Source organism: Pan paniscus, chromosome X, assembly GCF_029289425.2.
Source record: "Pan paniscus chromosome X, NHGRI_mPanPan1-v2.0_pri, whole genome shotgun sequence".
In the NCBI taxonomy this organism is placed as follows: Eukaryota; Metazoa; Chordata; class Mammalia; order Primates; family Hominidae; genus Pan; species Pan paniscus.
In genome coordinates, this window is record NC_073272.2 from 17,190,456 (window position 1) to 17,209,257 (window position 18,802).

Below are 18,802 nucleotides of genomic sequence, written 5' to 3' on the forward strand. Positions count from 1 at the left end.
ATTATTTCTGAATAATGAGAATTAAAGCAAATTTTATTTTCTTCTTTATGCTTTTCTGTATTATTTTCAAATTGCTACAAAAATTTGCTAATTTTAAAAGTTAAAAGGGAACATAAAATATATATTTTCTAAAGTTTGTGTTTGGGGAATTGTTTTGTAATCAAATGCATTTCTGGTTTAACAATCATTAGATCATTTCATTATATAAAACTAAGTATTTTAAGCAATTCACATGTTATAATTGTAAGAGTCCTATCTATCAAAATCATACGTATATCATACATATATACACTTTTCAGTAATTTTATTTGTTAGAAATGGGTGTTTGATTTGAAATTAAGGAGAACTGTAGTTCCGTCAGAAGTGAATTACATATGTACTTAGATACACTTCTATGTGGTGTTTTGTGCCCTGGTAACTTAGTTAAGTTGAGACAATGTGGCGGTTAGTTGTAACAGGTAGTCAGAGGTGCTGCTAGACTTTAGCTTGTCCTCATCCTCCTGCATGCCATGTCCAGCTCTTCTTCCTGACTGCTAATTCTGCTAAGAACGGCCGCAGCTCCATCCCTAGACACTAAGCTGCAGAACTACAGACTTCTCCACTAGACTTCTTTTGTGGCCTCATTTTAGTGCCTGAATATGCTTGGCATTCCAGATTAACTGGTTGGTGACTTCTCTGATTCCCCAGCTTCTGCTTTCCTATCTTCATTTCCACAGCTCCTCCCATAAGCAAATGCTCCCTCTCTGGGAAGCTGTCTTGTGACTGCCCTCTCGCGAGGAATCCCAAACTAGCCAAATGGAGGGGCCACCTAGAGCAGAACTGAGGCATCTCTAAACAACAGCCCCAGCAGAGCCCAGCTCCCAGCCTGCCAGCCACATGAGTGACCCCAGAGAAACCGGCATTAGAACTCCCCACCACATGGAGAAATAATAAATGATTGTTATTTTAAGCCACTAAATTTTAGCGTGGTTACTCACTAATAGATAACTGAACATTATATATCTCTTTTCAGGCTTCTTTTAGGTATATCTTATTTAGAATAAAACAATAAACAAAGCCAAAATGATTACGCACTTTAAAATGAAGCCTTCAAAATTTTTGAAACTTCACCCCAATTCTAATAATATAGCATATTTCTAAATATGTAAGTCAATATTATACTATATCATACTTCTATTAATGCAAAGCTCTTTAATTAGAAATTATTGTAATGTTACTAGTTCCAGAAGATTTATTACTGGATTCAATAAAATTAATAATTAATTCCTTAATCTTCCATGTATTTAATAAAAACTATCATATTTCACATGACTGAAATTTGTTTCCCTTTCCTGCCTTCAACTTAAAAAATAAATGGGACTGTAGGGTAGAATGGTTTCTTCAAAAGTCTTGATTTACTCCCTACAATCTCAGGGCTGGGGTCATTTAATACATCCACTCAATTATGATGTTTTGATCACTTCTTTACATTTTAAAAAGTCTCTGTTTAACCATTGCAAGGCCTATATTTATTTATGTACCATCACTTTACTTATCCATAACCCAACTAGCTGTCAAAATATGCAAACATGAACCTAGATGACATTTTCTTTCCTTAACTTGCCTTCTTTGGTGAAATCTAATAATCTTTCCAGATATTCCAGAAAATACAGTGATGATGTAGCTGAAAGTCTCAGTTGCTGTTATCTTGAAAAGTCCTTGTCTATGATAACTTTGTCTATGGTGTCAAATGATGAAAATCATGCAAAAGCCAAGAGAATTAAATACCCATTTAAAACCCAAGTCCTTGCACGGTTCTAAATGCCTTTATGGGATTTGATTTTAAAAACCCATACAAAAGTAGCAGAGGTCCACTTACTACTTCACCCCAACTAACGTTCACCATCTTTTGGCACCATGTCTTTTGCTTTGGTGCACCTTTTCAGAGTTTCTGGTACAGAGTTAAGCTCTTCTGGGTTTACTTAATAATTTACTTTTTTAAGTTGCTCTTGTTATTCCATAAGTATTTTTGCCAAGATATGTCTCGAGTTCTGCTGATACCAACAATAAATGATCAAAGCCCAGATGAAAGTTTTATGGTTCACTTAATATGTTGATAACTTCTAAACTATGAGTAGCTACTCAGTTTGATCAACTATAAATATAAAACTCAAGATGGCAGTAGGACTCTGAGTATGAATCTAAGGCATGGGTCCCCAACCCCCAGGCCATGGACCAGTACCAATTGGTGGTCTGTTAGGAACTGGGCTGCACAACAGGTGAGTGGCAGGTGAGGTAGTGAAGCTTCATCTGTATGTACAGCCACTCCCCATTGCTCGAATTACCACCCCAGCTCTGCCTCCTGTCAGATCAGCAGTGGTGCTGGATTCTCATAGGAGCACAAATCCTGTTGTGAACTGCACATGTGAAGGACCTACTTTGCAAACTCCTTATGAGAATCTAATGCCTAATGATCTGTCACTGTCTCCCATCAACCCCGGATGGGACCATCTAGTTGCAGGAAAACAAATTCGGGGCTCCTACTGATTCTACATTATGGTGAGTTATAGAATTATTTCATTATATATTACAATGTAATAATAATAGAAATAAAGTACACAATAAAGGTAATGCGCTTGAAGCATCCCCAAACCATTCCCAGCCACCCCCATCTGAGGAAAAATTGTCTTCCAGGAAATTGGTCCCTGATGCCAAAAAGGTTGGGGACTGCTGATCGAAGGGCATGTTTTTGCATCAATAACATTGATTATAGTGATATATTACCTGAAAAAAAATTACCAGAAAGAAACTGTGCTTTAGCATGACTTATTGCATGCATTTGTTCCTACCAGACTTCATTGTTTATACTCTTGGGCCAATTAAAAGATCAAACAAGTAACTGTTATCAGCTTAAAAATTTAGTAGTTTATTTCATCATGAACTTTTACACTAAACAAGCAAAAAAGTTTTCTCTAGTTTTAACAGGATGTTTTGTTTTATTTCTGTCTTTCAATGTTTATTTTAATCAAATGCTATATATAGTCAAATGTTAATCTTTATTATATTAATGAGTTTTCCATGAATAGTGCCAGTTAAAAAGCACTGTTACAGTGAAGTATGGCTTTGATGACAGCCAGTGAGGTATTGATTGTCTTCCTTGGTCCACTACGGGTGAGTTTGCTAATCCATGAGGCTTAAGACCTTCTCAATAGTATACCACTATAAACATAAGCCAAAGGGTGAGATGGAGCCTTTCATATCAAACTCTAGTACTCCTGATCGTGGAGCCATCAGGGAAACCATCATCTTAAGAGAAAGTCCAGAGTACCATCAGTAGGTCAAAGCAGCACAGGAAGCCTTAGCCCTTGAAACAGAAGCTATTCTGGGATGACTGGTACCAGTCCAGGATTAAATGTCCAGAGTAGTCTGGAGTTGATTCCAATCTCTAAGAACTCTGAAAAAGTTCTAAGATGGAACAGGGAAACCTGGGGCAGAAAGAAGCTGTAGTCTTTTGCATCATCCCTTCCTTGTCCTCCTCTCCTGTCCTGGAGATTGGCCACTATAGGAGACACTGCCCATACTACTGGTCAACCAGTAGTCAAATGGGTGTGATAGTGGAGAACACAGAAAGGAAGAGTAGTAAAAGTGCAGGAAGAACAGAGCCAGAAAAAAAGCCAGGCAAAAAATCAGCTTCTCATTCTTGACCACAGTTTAGTGGAAATGGGATTGGCGTGGCACTGGGCAGTCACATCTTCCTTCTTTATCAAATCCTCAGGCTAATGCTAGGTTCAAGTGAGGATAACACTAGCTTGGAGCGTGAGTGAGTCAGGGTCTCTTGGAGCCTTCTTCTACCTGTAGAAACTGTTATGTGCCCTAAGCCTTCAGGTCTACTGTATAAATCCTTATTAGGTAACATGTATGTGGTATGACTATCAAATTAGATATTTGGATTCATAAACTTTCCAGTTACCATTATTGAGCATCTACAACGTAGTAAACCAAACCTTTTCTGTACAGGGCCAGAGAGTTTTAGGCTTTATTTGTCACAACTACTCAATTCCACTGTTATTGGATAAAAGAACCTATAGACAATATGGAAACGAATGGGTGTGGCTGTGGTCCAATAAAACTTTATGAAAAAGGTTTGGATTTGGCCTATTGGACATAATTTACTGACCCCTATGCTCAATCTGGAGTAGACTTGTAATATACGTAATCTCAAATATTCTTTCTAACAATCACTTGCAGTTGGCAGTATTATTTTAATTTTGCAGACAAAGAAACTGAAGCTCAGAGGGCTTTACAAACGTGTCCAAAGTCACAACAGCTAACAACCAGTAAAGCCAAGATTCAAACCTTCAGAATTTCTTTTCTGCTGTAATCTAAAGGGGACTTTCTACTATTGTGTGGATGTAAGTGACACATGCTGCCTTTAAATGCTGATTTTTTAATATCAATTTTTTCATAGAAATCTTTCTAAGGTTTTGATGGCTCAGGCTATGCTTATACACAGCAACAATTACAGAATTGCACATAACAGAACGATGCCACTGGAGCCAGGAGTGCTGCTTGCCAGTGAATTGATGGTTTCAGCTGACTCTTTTCTATGTTGGCTGCACCTGTTCTTCTGACTCCCTTCATCACTTCTTTCTGGTGTTCTGTTTTAGCTTCCAACTCCTTATCTGCAATGTGCTCTCTGTGTGTTATAGGAAGAACTGAGGTTGCCAAGTTAAACCAGATAATGTTACAAACCATTCTGATATTAGTAGGTTCTGGCCTATGTGTAGCTTTCATGCCTCTTTCCTGTATTGGATTGAAAGATATAAAATAGACATTTTTGTCGGTCAAAAGTCGCAGTTTCATGTGGCTCAGTCTAATATTAAAGGGCACTGACCCTGACATATGCATTTTTCTATTGCTCATGAGGTTTTTCTTCCGTTTACCTCACAGTTCATGGTGGTGCTGCAGATGATTAAAGTAGCAGTAGATTGCTGCCAGAAAAGTGGGCTAAGATCTAATAACTCCTCAAATCCACTGTGTTCTATAACAACAGGCAGGGTCAGAAGGCCAGAAGTCAGTCCGACTGCCTCGGCACTAGTCATCCACACACTAAAATAGTTCTCAAAGTTTGTTTTTTTCAGGAGCTTTTGCACAATTTTCTCCTCAATCCTCTTTATAAGAATGACATAAAGCAGTCAGATTGACTAAACAGACTCACAACATGGTGACTGAATTACTCAAGGGAATGAAATAGACATGAGAAAGAAACTTGGAAACTTGGGAATAAAAACCTCCCAAGACTCCTAAAATATCAGAAACTTTACTTAAAGAGCAGGGATTCATCACAAAAAGACTATGAAATGCATCCTATCTTCCTCTCAGTTCAAAGTGGGGATTCTTTTTTTTTTTTTTTTTTTTTTTTTTGAGACGGAGTCTCACTGTGTTGCCCAGGCTGGAGTGCAGTGGCGCAATCTCGGCTCACTGCAAGCTCCGCCTCCCGGGTTCACGCCATTCTTCTGCCTCAGCCTCCCGAGTAGCTGGGACCACAGGCGCCTGCCACCATGTCCGGCTAATTTTTTGTATTTTTAGTGGACACGGGGTTTCACCGTGTTAGCCAGGATGGTCTCGATTTCCTGACATCGTGATCCGCCCGCCTCGGCCTCCCAAAGTGCTGCGATTACAGGCGTGAGCCACCACGCCCGGCCAAGGTGGGGATTCTTTTCAAAGGGCTCTATGTGAGTATGCATGTAGATTTATATTTCTACTTCTATAGGGCTGATCTATTTTCACTTATGCTAAAAACAAAATAAATCAATTGTATAAAGAAAGAAAATTAAGAGACAACAAAGATGTGTTGCTTCCAGATTCAAATTTCCAGGGGTAAACAATAGGGACTTTATATGATTTCTGAAGATAAAGAATCAATAAAGATAAAACTTTAAAATAAACCCATAGAAATAGCAGAAATTAATGAAAAGACATGATAAACTTCTGGTATAATTTCTTCTCCAAGGAAGAGAGAAAAACTTTCAGTTATCCACAACATTTAGGCATTTTCTTGGAAACCAGTAGAAAGTACATGTTAAGAAAGTTAAAGGAAAATAACATACTTACCTTGTTCTCCACCTGGACACTGTCACCTTCTCCAAGCACTGCTGTGTGATGAGGTTCTATTTTTTGTTGTGCATCATCGGGCCCTACAAAACCAATGACACACTAATTTAATACCCATTATAGTACATTTGTTATATGGTTACTTATTTGGTTAACTATATAGCACCACAACATTTATTTTAATTTGAGAAATAACGGACTTAGTAATTTCCTTGAATCTCTTGGTTAATTATATTTGCTATTATTAAAGCCTGAAACTAGTTTGTTTTCAATTTTGAAAAAGGACAAGGAGATGAATCCTGCGTTGTGTTTCCATTTACACTTTAATTGATAAGCAAAGTCCTTGGCATTATGTGCTCATGTTTCCTTAGGTAAATTATAAACTTTATAAGAATTAAAAATAGTTAGAAAAATTATCAAATGCCATAATTAATTCATTTCCACAAGTATTAATTGAGTACCTACAATTGCCTAGCACTATGGGACAATACAGAGACATGCAAAGTAGATTCCTTTCATAGAAATAATTCAAAGTCCTGCTGGAGCAAACTAAATCTATACACACAAAATAATCAGAGAATAATTCAACTGAAAAATAAGTAAGTTGGACAGCTATTGAATAATAGCTATTGAACTCTGAATAAGACCCTTGGGTGGGGGTAGGGGGGAGGGATAGCATTAGGAGATATACCTAATGTAAATGATGAGTTAATCGGTGCAGCACACCAACATGGCACATGTATACCTATGTAACAAACCTGCATGTTGTGCACATGTACCCTAGAACTTAAAGTATTAAAAAAAGACCCTGTTCTAAATGTTGTGGGAATATTCAGGACAGATACATTTCCATCTCTTCTATACTGAGGTTTACAAATAAAATAATACAAATGAAAGTGTCTCTTAAAGGCAACGATAAATTCATAAGCAAAGTTCAATAAGAGAACAGGGGTGATGGGGGCTTGTGCAGGTCTAGGGACCACAGATATTTGTTGTGGAGGAGGTAAGACTTGAACAGAGCTCTGTAGGGTTAGATAAACCACAAGAGGGAAATCTGGGGAAAAGGGCATTCTAGACAAGAGAAAAGATTGCAGTGAAAATTCTACCATTCTTGGAACAGTCTTTTGGGAAGAACGATGGAAATGTAAGCTGTCTTCAGATCAGGGAAAGCCTTTAAACCCATGTTTATCTGTATAAAATTGACAGCCCTTGAGGAGGGTGTGTGTGTGTGTGTGTGTGTGTGTGTGTGTGTGAAATTACCAGATCTGTGTCTTGGAGAAATGACTCTGATGGCAGAATGTGGAGTGAATTGGAGGGGACAACACTGAAGTTAGGATGACCTGTTAGGAGTTTGCTGTAACAGTCTAAGTGAAAATGAATTACACTCTGAATTGAGAAAGTGGCAACAGAAAGATAGGGATGGATTTGACAGGTGGAGTTGAAAAAGAAATCTAAAGGATTTGGCAACAGTTGGAGAGAGAAAATTCTAACATGATTCTCACTAGGAGCAGAAGAATGTAGTGACTTGAAGATTGCAAGAGTGGTTCTGCAAGAGAAGGCTACAGACTGGAGAGGCCAAAGTGCACCACAGAAGGCTGTAGAGAGGGGGTGAGATTTGGATTAGGTCTTGCAGTTGGGAAAAACCCTGATATGTTAATGGGCAGGAGAGAGAAGGTTTCAAATTGAATGAGCAGCCCATAAAATGTCTTGGGAGATACACCTGCATGCCCTTTTGGGATGTAAATAAGGGCATTCACGTGACAAGTTGGAGCTGAATAATCAATAAGGAAATGCTTATTTAAATGAAAACAATAGCTTGAGCAATTATTATGTAAACAGAAACATAATTTGTGAATTTTGGACATATTGGTTGGAGTCCAAACAACTATATTTTCTAGAGAAGACCTTCTCACCTCCACTTTGGAAATAACCAATATGAGGCAGCAGGGTTCATTCTGATGCTTGCAAACATGAAATAGGATTCTAACAGAGCAGGAGTTCTTAACGTGGAGTTAATGTCCTCCCAAGGGGGGTCTATGGATACAATTCAGGGCATGGGTGGACTTTGATAGGAGATAAATTACATGTTTACTTTCACTAACACCTAAATTGAAACGTATCTTCTCCTTCAATCATGAATGTAGCCAACAAGCCACAGTAGTATTAGCTGGGCTGATGACTTTGTCTCCAGCAGAAATCATAGATATTTTCATATCACATTATGGTTTTGTAGATATCTCAAAATATAGTTTATGTTAATTATTACTTAAAATTTAGAGCAGGCCTGCTACTAGATCATGTTATGTCAAATGTCATTAAAGAAGCACACATATAGCTATATCCGAAACCTGTTCTTTTAACATTTTCATAACTGCACTGACTTTAAAAACATTATTTGAGGAGGCAGGAGGCTTCACAGATGTCAGAAAGGTCCATGGCAGTAAAAAGATTAACAACTTCTGTCCCAGAGGAAGTAGTGTGATGGATAATGTTTAACAGTTGGCTTTCAGGAGTAAAGGGGAGAACTAACCTGATTCCCGTAGTGTGTGCCAATATCTGTGGTGTAAATACTCCCACTGTAGCCAATTTCAACCTACTAATGTGAGGCCAGGGAAGGCACACAATCAGCTCCTGCAAGCTAGCAAGAGCCAGCCCCAGCATAATACTAAAGGTTTCTCCTCCATCAAAGATTTAGGTCAACAAACGTCATGGAAACAAATGATAGAACTCCATTGATTTTCCACTTATGCAGGGATTTGGCAATAAAAGAGAGGTCTGGGAGTTTAAAAAAAATCTCATTTAGAGTTGAGTAATATTTTTAACTGTGATACAGAGCAGCATTTCATTAAGTGTGCTTTACTGAGATCCCCTGGGAGCAATGAAACCTGTCTTCATCTTCAACTAATTCATGTATAACACCCATTACCCACGTGGTCCACTCCTGGCCCATAATTTTGTCATGTAGGATGTTTCGTGATACATATACCAAAACAGTTTATAAACCCCTTCGCTATGTTTTAATGGAGTGAGCTGGCAAAAGAGTGCTCAAAAATAATGCTGAATTGGTATTTCTCTGCACCCCCTATCAGGGGAGCTTGCTTGACTATGGTGTTCATTGGTCTGTGAGGAAATCTTAATTCAGCAACAAAAAGTTTAGCTTGTCTAAGGGGCTCTAACTCTAATTGTATGTGGGATGCAATTTCTGCCCATTCTCTTTGCAATCTCAGTGTTGATACTAAAGAGGTCATTTGAAATGCTCCACTCTAAGGTAAATATTTATTTATTTATTTATTTATTTATATATTTATTTATTTTTGAGACGGAGTCTCTCTGTGTTGCCCAGACTGGAGTGCAGTGGCTCAATCTCAGCTCACTGCAACCTCTGCCTCCCGCGATTATTCTGCGTCAGCCTCCTGAGTAGCTGGGACTACAGGCATGTGCCACCAAGCCCGGCTAATTTTTTGTATTTTTAATAGAGATGGGGTTTCACCATGTTAGCCAGGATGGTCTTGATCTCCTGACCTCGTGATCTGCCCCCCTCGATCTCCCAAAGTGCTGGGATTACAGGTGTGAGCCACCGCGCCCTGCTGTAAATCTTTATTTTTATTTATTTATTTTCTTTTGAGACAGAGTCTTACTCTGTTGCCAAGTGTGAAGTGCAGTGGTGTAATCACAGCTCACTGCAGCCTCAACCTCTGGGGCTTAAGTGATCCTCCCACCTCAACCTCCCAAGTAGCTGGGACCACAGGCATGCACTACCATGCCTAGCTAATTAAAAAAATTTTTTTTGGTAGAGGCAGGATCTTATCATGTTGCCCAGGCTGGTCTCAAACTCCTAGGCTCAAGCAATCCTCCCATCTCAGTCTCCCCAAGTGCTGGGATTACAGGCATGAGCCACTGCGCCTAACCAAGGTAAACCTTTCTTATAGACACTGGAGTCAGGGTTCCAGGTTAATAATAACTGCAAGTGTACTTTTAGCTTCTGTATTATTACATGAAATGTTTAAAACAGGGTCACGGTCACAGAAAGCAAAGATTGATTCTATCTTTATTTCCAGATCATTTTTATGTTATTCGCCCATCTGGTTATCTCCTGAACCTAAAATAAGTCTCAAAATATATATCTTATTGTTTCTGACTACTTTCAATGATAAATAGAGCCAAGTCAGATAACAAATAGTTTCCACTGGGAATCACTGCCAAGAATGTTAAATCTAATAGCACAGTTAAGGAAAAAATTAACTGAAAACAATTTAATTGCAATTTTTTTGCCTAAATAGTCATAAAAGGGCGAAATACTTCAAAACCTATTGTAAAGTTAGTGCTGCATCTTCAGTGTCTGATTAATTGCTGTACAACTTTTCTGCAAATGCCAATTTTTCTTTTCCTTTTTTTCTATTTATAAGAATTGCTGTCCTATTTATTCTCTGTTCCATACACTCTAGTACTTCTATCATAGGTTTGATATTATCAATTTTATATGTATAGTTGAAGCCTTCTTATCTGATGCAATTGAGATTGTTAATTGAAAAAGACAGTCAAACTGCTTCAAACATTTTATTTTAAATGAAAGCATAAATGTGCATTTGTTTGTAAATGTTTAGAAATACTCCTGTAGCAATTTGGGAGGCCAAGGCAGGAGGATTGCTTGAGCCCAGGAGTTCAAGACCAGCCTGGGCAACATAGGGAGACCCTGTCTGTACAAAACATTTTTAGGTGTGGTGGTGCACACCTGTCATCCCAGCTACTCAGGAGACAGGTGGGAGGAGTGCTTGAATGCAAAAAAAGAAAGAAAGAAATACAGTTAAGGTGGGTTTACTGACTTGATTGAAGCATTTTCTTTTAAAAGCATACCCATAATGCACCACCCATTAGATTATTAGAGTTTCCCCAAATCTTTCACAAATTCAAAGGCATTTTCTTATTATTAAATTTTTAATTTTTGTGGGTACATAGTAGGTGTATATATTTATGGGGTATATGAGATGTTTTGATTCAGGCATGCAATGCAGAATAATCACATCGTGGAGCATGGGGAGTATCCATCCCCTCAAGCATTTATACTTTGTGTTACAAACAATCCAATTACACTCTTGTAGTTATTTTAAAATTTGCAATTAAGTTATTATTCACTATAGTCACCCTGTTGTAAAATAGTAGATCTTATTCATTCTTTCTATTTTTTTGTACCCATTAACCATCCCAACCTCCCCCGCCCAGCCCCCAACTACCATTCCCAGCCTCATGAACTCATGGTAACCTTCTTTCTACTCTCTATGTTCATGAGTTCATATTGTTTTGATCTTTAGATCCCACAAAGAACTGAGAACATGTGATGTTTGTCTTTCCGTGTCAAAGGCATTTGCTTTAGCAATTCACTTTTACAAAGCATCTGCCTTAGTTGTTCTGGAAATACCAACTCTTTTCACATTTATTTAATTAATTTACAACTGTTTAATTAAATTACATAATTTCAATTATTGGTGCAACTAGCATAAATGGACTGAGAACAAACATAGGTGCCTTTAAGTCCACTACAACTCAGCTGATGGGAGCAGCTATGAGCAGGCAGACCAGGGAGGAGCGGATCATCCTGGGTGTTCAAGCACCTTCCTCAAAGTATTCACCATAGAATGAAGAGCACTGGGCAATTCAGTTAGTTGGATAAATGGAGGTCAATTATGAGGCCTGCTGGTGCACATTTGTGTTTCCCTGCCTTTACTGCAAGATCCAGAGCCCGTTTCAAACTGCTTAATATCACCCAAAACCAGAGCACAGAAGTTTGTGCTCAAAACGTTAGCACAAACTAAGCGTGAATCATTAGTTATTTAAATGAATTCAAAACATTTTACTGCCTTTGTAAGCCAGTTCATTTCACTAAACACAGACAAATGTTTTTAGATTTCTAAATATTTTCTAAGCACCAACAGTATACTTGATATCAGGCCTTCTAGGGGACTAGAATTCAAGCTGATAAACTGTACCAAGCTACAAGGATACAGGATGTAAACTTTTCTATCCTTTTGATCTCTGCGTTAATGTGTAAAGTAATTTTCAGCACAGCTGCAGGGAAGAGATTTGGTACTAGTATCTGTGGGATCTACTGGTTTTCTGACAATGTATTTTTTATTTTCTTTTGACTTTTTTTTTTTATCATATGATACACAGATTCCAGCTGTGGGCTGGTCAGAGAACTTTTTGCCTTAGCAAAAGATTGTTGTCAAAGGTCTCTCCCTCTATTGCACACTTTTTAAAATTACTATTCAATAGTCAGTTTAGAAGGCTCTTCATTGTTGGAAAAAGCAAATATATTAAAAATTAAGAAGATCCTTGAAAAGCATAAAGTGAGTACTTTCAGATGAGTCTCAAATGAATACTTTCTTTGAATAAGAAAATGAGAATTCTACTAGTCTTATTTTAGCTCTGTTAACTCTTTTTCTTCAGGGTGTCATTAGAGGACAATTACATAGCCTCACAATACTTACCTTTACCTTTAAAATGACTGACTTACTTTGACAACTAGTTAAACATCCAGCATTTTCTTTTTTTTTTTTTCTTTTTTTTAGACAAGAGTCCCGCTCTGTTGCCTAGGCTGGAATGCAGTGGCACAGTCTCGGATCACTGAAACTGCTCTCCGGGTTCAAGTGATTCTCCTGCCTCAGCCTCCCGTGTAGCTGGAATTACAGGCGTGCATCACCACACCCGGCTAATTTTTGTATTTTTACTGGAGACAGGGGTTCCACCATGTTGGCCAGGCTGGTCTCAAACTCCCAGCCTCAAGTGATCTGCCTGCCTCAGCCTCCCAAAGTGCTGGGATTACAGGCGTGAACCACCATGCCCGGCTGTGGAGCATTTTCTAATGTTCAAAACTCCACCTGTTTGTAGTCAAACTAAATTTATCAATGTCTTTTAAGCACTTCCTGTAATCAGTTAATATTTTAATAGCCCTCCTAAATTTCCATTTTATGCAGTCTCCTCAGATTATTTCCTCAACCCAAGTTGCAGCCCATTTATTCCAGCCCGATACACCAAGTATATATATATTCATTACATCTACTTCAACTGAACATGTTTGACATTTCGAAAAAGACAATTCCTTGCTTATCACTTCCTGCCATCTGTGGTTCGTTGGTGCCAACCTAGTTTTATAAGCAAGACAAAATTGAGGCAGTGAAGTCAGAAAACATTTTCTGGATTTTCTCTATTGATTTTATAAGTCAGTACATATTCAAGAGCTATTTCTGTTTCGTCATTTGTTTTTCCCTGATGATTTGTTCTTGCCCTTTTGTTTTTCTCATTAACCGCCCCCCCAATTAGGGTGTTGGTAGGAGGAAGGGAAGGAGATAAAATTCAAATGAGGTCATTTAGCCAGCCACTCACTGGTTAAAGCACAGTCCCAAGAGGCCAGTTGTGTGAGCTGGATTCTCTTCACAGTCCAGTTTATTCTAGACAGATGCAACTTTGCTCCAAGGCTACAGACCCATCCCCTGCCAGATGTTTTGCACTGTGGCCCATGGTCACGAGGGGGGACCAGGTCAGTAAACAGAAATGACTCAGGAAAATCCTGCCTCATCTCAAGAAAAACAAGTGGATGTGTGGGTCATTCTTACCCCGAGAACTGCAGAGCATTTCACTTGTTAACTCCTCAGGCTAAAGGTCTGTCAGGAAACAAGGCTCTAACTACTGCTTAAAACAGGTTTTGGCAATTACTCGTTAATTTCTTTCCCCTTCATTCCCTGCAATTCATTTAAACCAAAATCAACTGTCACCTTTGGTAGAGCCCACAGGCTAAGAAAAATTTTCACTATTATAAATGGTTGAAACAAACTTAAAAAAAGCCTTTCATGACACATGAAAAAACATGAAATTCACATTTCAGTGACCATAAATGAAGTTTTATTGGAATAGCCACCCAATTTGTTTATGTATCATCTGTGGCCGCTTCTGTGAGACATGGGCAGGGCTAAGTAGTTGCAACTGAGACTATATGCCTTGCAAAGATGAAAATATTTGTGATCTGTCCTTTTACAGAAAGTTTGCTTCTCCCTGCTTTTTCTCATTCTGCACAAACATTTCTGTTATCCTTACCACCTTAAAATTCATGTGCTTTCTTCATTTCCATTTGTGTAGATTATTTTGTTGCTCTTGAAATCATAAATCGGGAGCACTACATCCATAAAAATGTTTTTTTCTATTTTTATAAAGCACTATGTTTTTCTCAGGATTTTCAGAAGATCATAAAAACAAATGATATATCATCTCTTCCAGATGGTTAATATAGTTTAAGCTGTGTACATATAAACTTATGATACTACTACAAGACTTTTTTTCACACTTTCTCCAGTGCTAAACTAAATGAATTTTGCTCCTGACCCCTAATTGAAATGCTATTCACTGAAAAGGGAACTAAGCCCATTTGTACTTTATTAGGAATAAATTCAAAATGCATGAGTTTGCATTACAATTATTTTCCAGAAGAATAATTTCAGGCAATTGAACATCCTTTTTGGAGAATAAAAGGAATGGTTTAAATAGCTCTGGGTGTGGCCTCCTATCCCTGAGCAGATGTTATCTGTCAGCCAGCTGCCTGGAGCTGGGAGTGTATTGCCCAAGGAGGTGGCCATGTTAGGGCCCCAGAAAGTGCAGTGCTGGCATCCCTGCAGGAGCGGGTGGAGAGCACCCAGCTGCAGAGGGTCTCAGAAATGGGGATTCTTGGCCTGTACCTTGAGATGCCCCACCCCATCCACACCACCCATAACCGTCTGTGGGGATGAGGAGGAGAAAACGAGGGGCTGGTTCTCTGGGCTGTCTCAGAAGTATAACTGGAGATGCATATATTCTGGTATAAGGAATTTATCTGGGAGATGATCTCAGGAAACAACAGTCCAGAGTCAGGAGAGTTAGACAGAAAAGGGAAGACAGACAACGAAGGGTATGTCATCAAGCACACTCAGGTGGCTTGGCTGTAATCCCACTGGGAAACTAGTAAATGGCTTTTCACACAGGCTTCAGAGTTATCCTGCCTGATGGGTGAGGTAGCTTCTGGGAATGTTAATTCTCCAGTACTTTCATGCTGCCCTGATTGGTTTCAGAGAAAAGCCTTCAAGCAAAGTGACACAGATACTGGCTATTATTAGTTGGTCAGTGGGCACTCAGGAAGTAAGGGCCCAGGGGTGTGGGTGGGGTACCAACAGCATCTGCTATAGCTGTTTTCTCCCAGTGCTACCAAGAGCCTTTTACGGGAACCCATGGCTGCTTTTAGGAGGATGGGAAGGGGAGGAGGAGACCCAGGCAGGAACCAGGCTGCTCTGCAAGCCCCTCTCTCCCACCCGCTCTGTCCCTTCTGCTGCTGGGTTCGCTAAGGGATTTAGACTTGAAAAGACAAGTTAGATGGTGCTATCTCTGCATTGTCATTGGACAAAAGGTATGGGGTGAAGCGTGGAGAGCAGGATTGAGGAGACCTTGATTCTGGTCCCACATCTACCAATGCGTAACCCTGGTAAGTTAAACAACTTTCTTAGATTTCACGTTCCTCATCTATAAAATGAGCATTGGTTAGGTCTCAAACATCTTTTCTTGATTAGACTCAACAAGCAACATATATACAACCCTCGGAAGAAGAGAAAAAAGCCACTTTTGAGTTTTCTCAGAGGAAACTAGCATTGCAAATTCACCTCCTTCCATTTCCTTCTCCCAGGAGATAGGCAGATTCCTGCTCCCCTTGGAGTCCACTGTAGCTCCATCCCTTTATCAGTATGGAGGTTGCCAACGTCTTAGCGAGGTATCAAAACACATAATGGTGCCTGGACTTTCATCTGTGCACAGGATGTGTCATGACTGGTGTTCATATTCTCTTCCCTCACTGAATGTTCTGTAAGCTGAAAGGCACCCTGCCCTGGGCATACCTGTGCTGGGATATAGAGAGGGCTAGTGCGGGAGAGAAGGTGGCATAGTATTCAATTACATAAAATGGTGTCATCCTACCTTTTCTCCCTTCAGTAGTTTAAATTAAATTGCAATTGAGCCCTAAGTGACACAGCCATAACTTACCAATATACACATCTCCAGATATCGTGTAAATGAAGCTTGTCCACCCTGGAAAGGACCAGCAACATTAACATGTTAGTGTCCATAATGCCAAAAGGAACAAAGACATATACGTATTACAAACACAAAGATAAATTTGGAGACGAAATCCTTTTTTTCCCTTTAGATAGACATTTTAAGATTTAAGTTCTGTGAACTGTTTAAAATATACACTGACACTCATTCTCTTTCTCACACACAAACACAGACATACCCCTAAACCTAAATGACTTGGTCCCAAATATTTAAGAAGCACCCAAAGTACAGTGTACAATTCACTTGGCTGTGTATCTATAGGCTACAAGCTGTATTACCAAACAAACTATTCCTTCCAGTTGTAATGTTATGATAGTAACTGCAACACTCCAGTCTGGCTTTATCTTCCATTTGTTGTGCCTCCAGTGTGTCTGAAGTGTGAAGCTGATGCTAGAAATATGCTTTTTTTTTGAGCTGGAGAGCAGTGGTGCCATCTCAGCTCACTGCAACCTCTGCCTCCCAGATTCAAGCGATTCTCCTGCCTCAGCCTTCCTAGTAGCTGGGATTACAGGCACACGCCACCACATCTGGCTAATTTTTGTATTTATAAAATTATTTAGTAGAGATGGGGTTTCACCATGTTGGCCAGGCTGGTCTCAAACTCCTGACCTCAGGTGATCCGCCCGCCTTGACCTCCCAAAGTGCTGGGATTACAGGTGTGAGCCACCGTACCCGGCCTGCTTTTTTGTACTTAGTTGCATTCTAGTTCCAGTGCATTCTAGTTGCATTCTGGTTCCAGTGAACTCCTTCTTTTATTCTATCCTAACATAGAATATGCATCAGTTCCAGGGATGCAGGAATACATAATCTTAGGGATATAAATGGGCTCCAGGATGGCCTGTGAACTCCCTGGAATTGTTCACAGTTTTTCAAGTGTGTACACTTTTCTGGGAAGAGAGTACATAGAATTCACCAGATTCCTACCATGACCCATGGGGCCAAGAAATCAAAATCACTCACAATAGGCTATTTGCACTCTCAGCACCAACACTTGATTTTCATGGATGTTTATATATTGTACCCATGGCTCAGAAGAGATGCTGTGTTTCCACTGAGAGATATGAACCTAGAAAAGGCACAGTCGAAATGGAATCATGATATCCCTCCATGTGCCTTCAGTGGAAAAGGAGATCTGGAAAGAGAATGCAGGGCACAGTTCAATGCTGGAAGGACAGAGCCCACACTGGAGTCTCTGGAGGAGTCAGCGTGATGACAGGGTAAACAAAGGCGAGTGCAGAAGGAGCAAGGAGGCCAAAATATGTTCCAAAGATATGACTGTCATGGCAGATGGCTTGAAACGTTCAACTGGATACAAAAGAAAAGCTATAACTGAGAAAACATAAATTAAGTCTCACTAAGAAAATCTGAAGGATGGCAAAACAAACACACATGAGCAAGTGCCAGAGAATATTTTCCCATCCCCCTATTTCACAGTTTTTCCTCTCTGAGATTTTACTAGAATGAGTTTAAGCTCTCTGAAAGTAATGTTACTTATTCATAGCTTACTCGTTTTTCTCCCTTTTTTTTTTTTTTTTTTTTTGAGACGGAGTCTCACTCTGTTGCCGAGGCTGGAGTGCAGTGGTGCGATCTCCGCTCACTGCAAGCTCCACCTCCCGGGTTCACACCATTCTCCTGCCTCAGCCTCCCGAGTAGCTGGGACTACAGGCGCCCGCCACCAAGCCCTGTTTTTTTTTTTTTTTTTTTTTTTGTATTTTTTAGTAGAGACGGGGTTTCACCATGTTAGCCAGGATGGTCTCGATCTCCTGACCTCGTGATCCACCTGCCTCGGCCTCCCAAAGTGCTGGGATTACAGGCGTTTTTCTCCCATCTTAACCCACTCATATTTAGTCTTCCGAGCTTTGTCTACCATCATTTACTGAACATCTACCATGGGCATGTACTTTAGAGGAAGATACAAAAATGAATAAGGCATAGCCGGGGTGTGCAAACTGTGCACCTTTGGCAGGGGGAGGTCCATGGTAGATCCTGAAAACACACACTAATAATTTACAGCCAGATCCCATGTCTTATCTGGATGGGCTGGCTCTGCTGGAGCACTTCTTTCTTTCTTTTCTAATGAATGCTGAGCTTTTCTACTTCTATTTAGCCTGACTTGTAATCATACTCTACAACCAAACCCGTTTCTTCTCTGCTTTTTCAAAAGTTTCGCCACAATTGTTTTTCTTTTTCAGAGCACCAATAGCTTCATTTTTTCTGATTATAAAAAAACACATTAATTTAAAAATATTTTAAGAATATGAAAGTGTGGGACATCTAAACTGAAAATCTTTCTGCAATCTTCATTCCTACCCTGACATAAATATTGTTAGCAATTTGGTATTTGTGCTCTCAGTTTTTTTTTTCTTTTATGCACTATAAGTTATTTCCTTAAAAACTAGAACTAACTCAGGTTGGGCGCGGTCACTCACGCCTGTAATCCCAGCACTTCGGAGGGCCAAGGCGAGCAGATCACGAGGTCAAGAGTTCGAGACCAGCCTGGCCAACATGGTGAAACCCCATCTCTACTAAGAATACAAAAATTAGCCAGGCGTGGTGGCACGTGCCTGTAATCCCAGCTACTTGGGAG

At 39.6% G+C, this 18,802-nt stretch overlaps 1 protein-coding gene across 4 annotated transcripts in view; it reads right to left on the minus strand.

The window, feature by feature from the left end:
- The window catches only part of PIR (pirin), a 110,536-nt gene that overhangs the window by 6,456 nt on the left and 85,278 nt on the right, over positions 1–18,802 (minus strand). For all 4 annotated transcript variants that reach the window (XM_063601744.1, XM_008974156.4, XM_003805716.4 and 1 more), the window contains 2 exons: positions 16,144–16,188; positions 6,094–6,176 (listed from right to left, as the gene is read on the minus strand). In XM_063601744.1, coding sequence (XP_063457814.1) covers positions 6,094–6,176; positions 16,144–16,188 — 128 coding nt within the window. The remainder of the gene's footprint in view (positions 1–6,093; positions 6,177–16,143; positions 16,189–18,802) is intronic.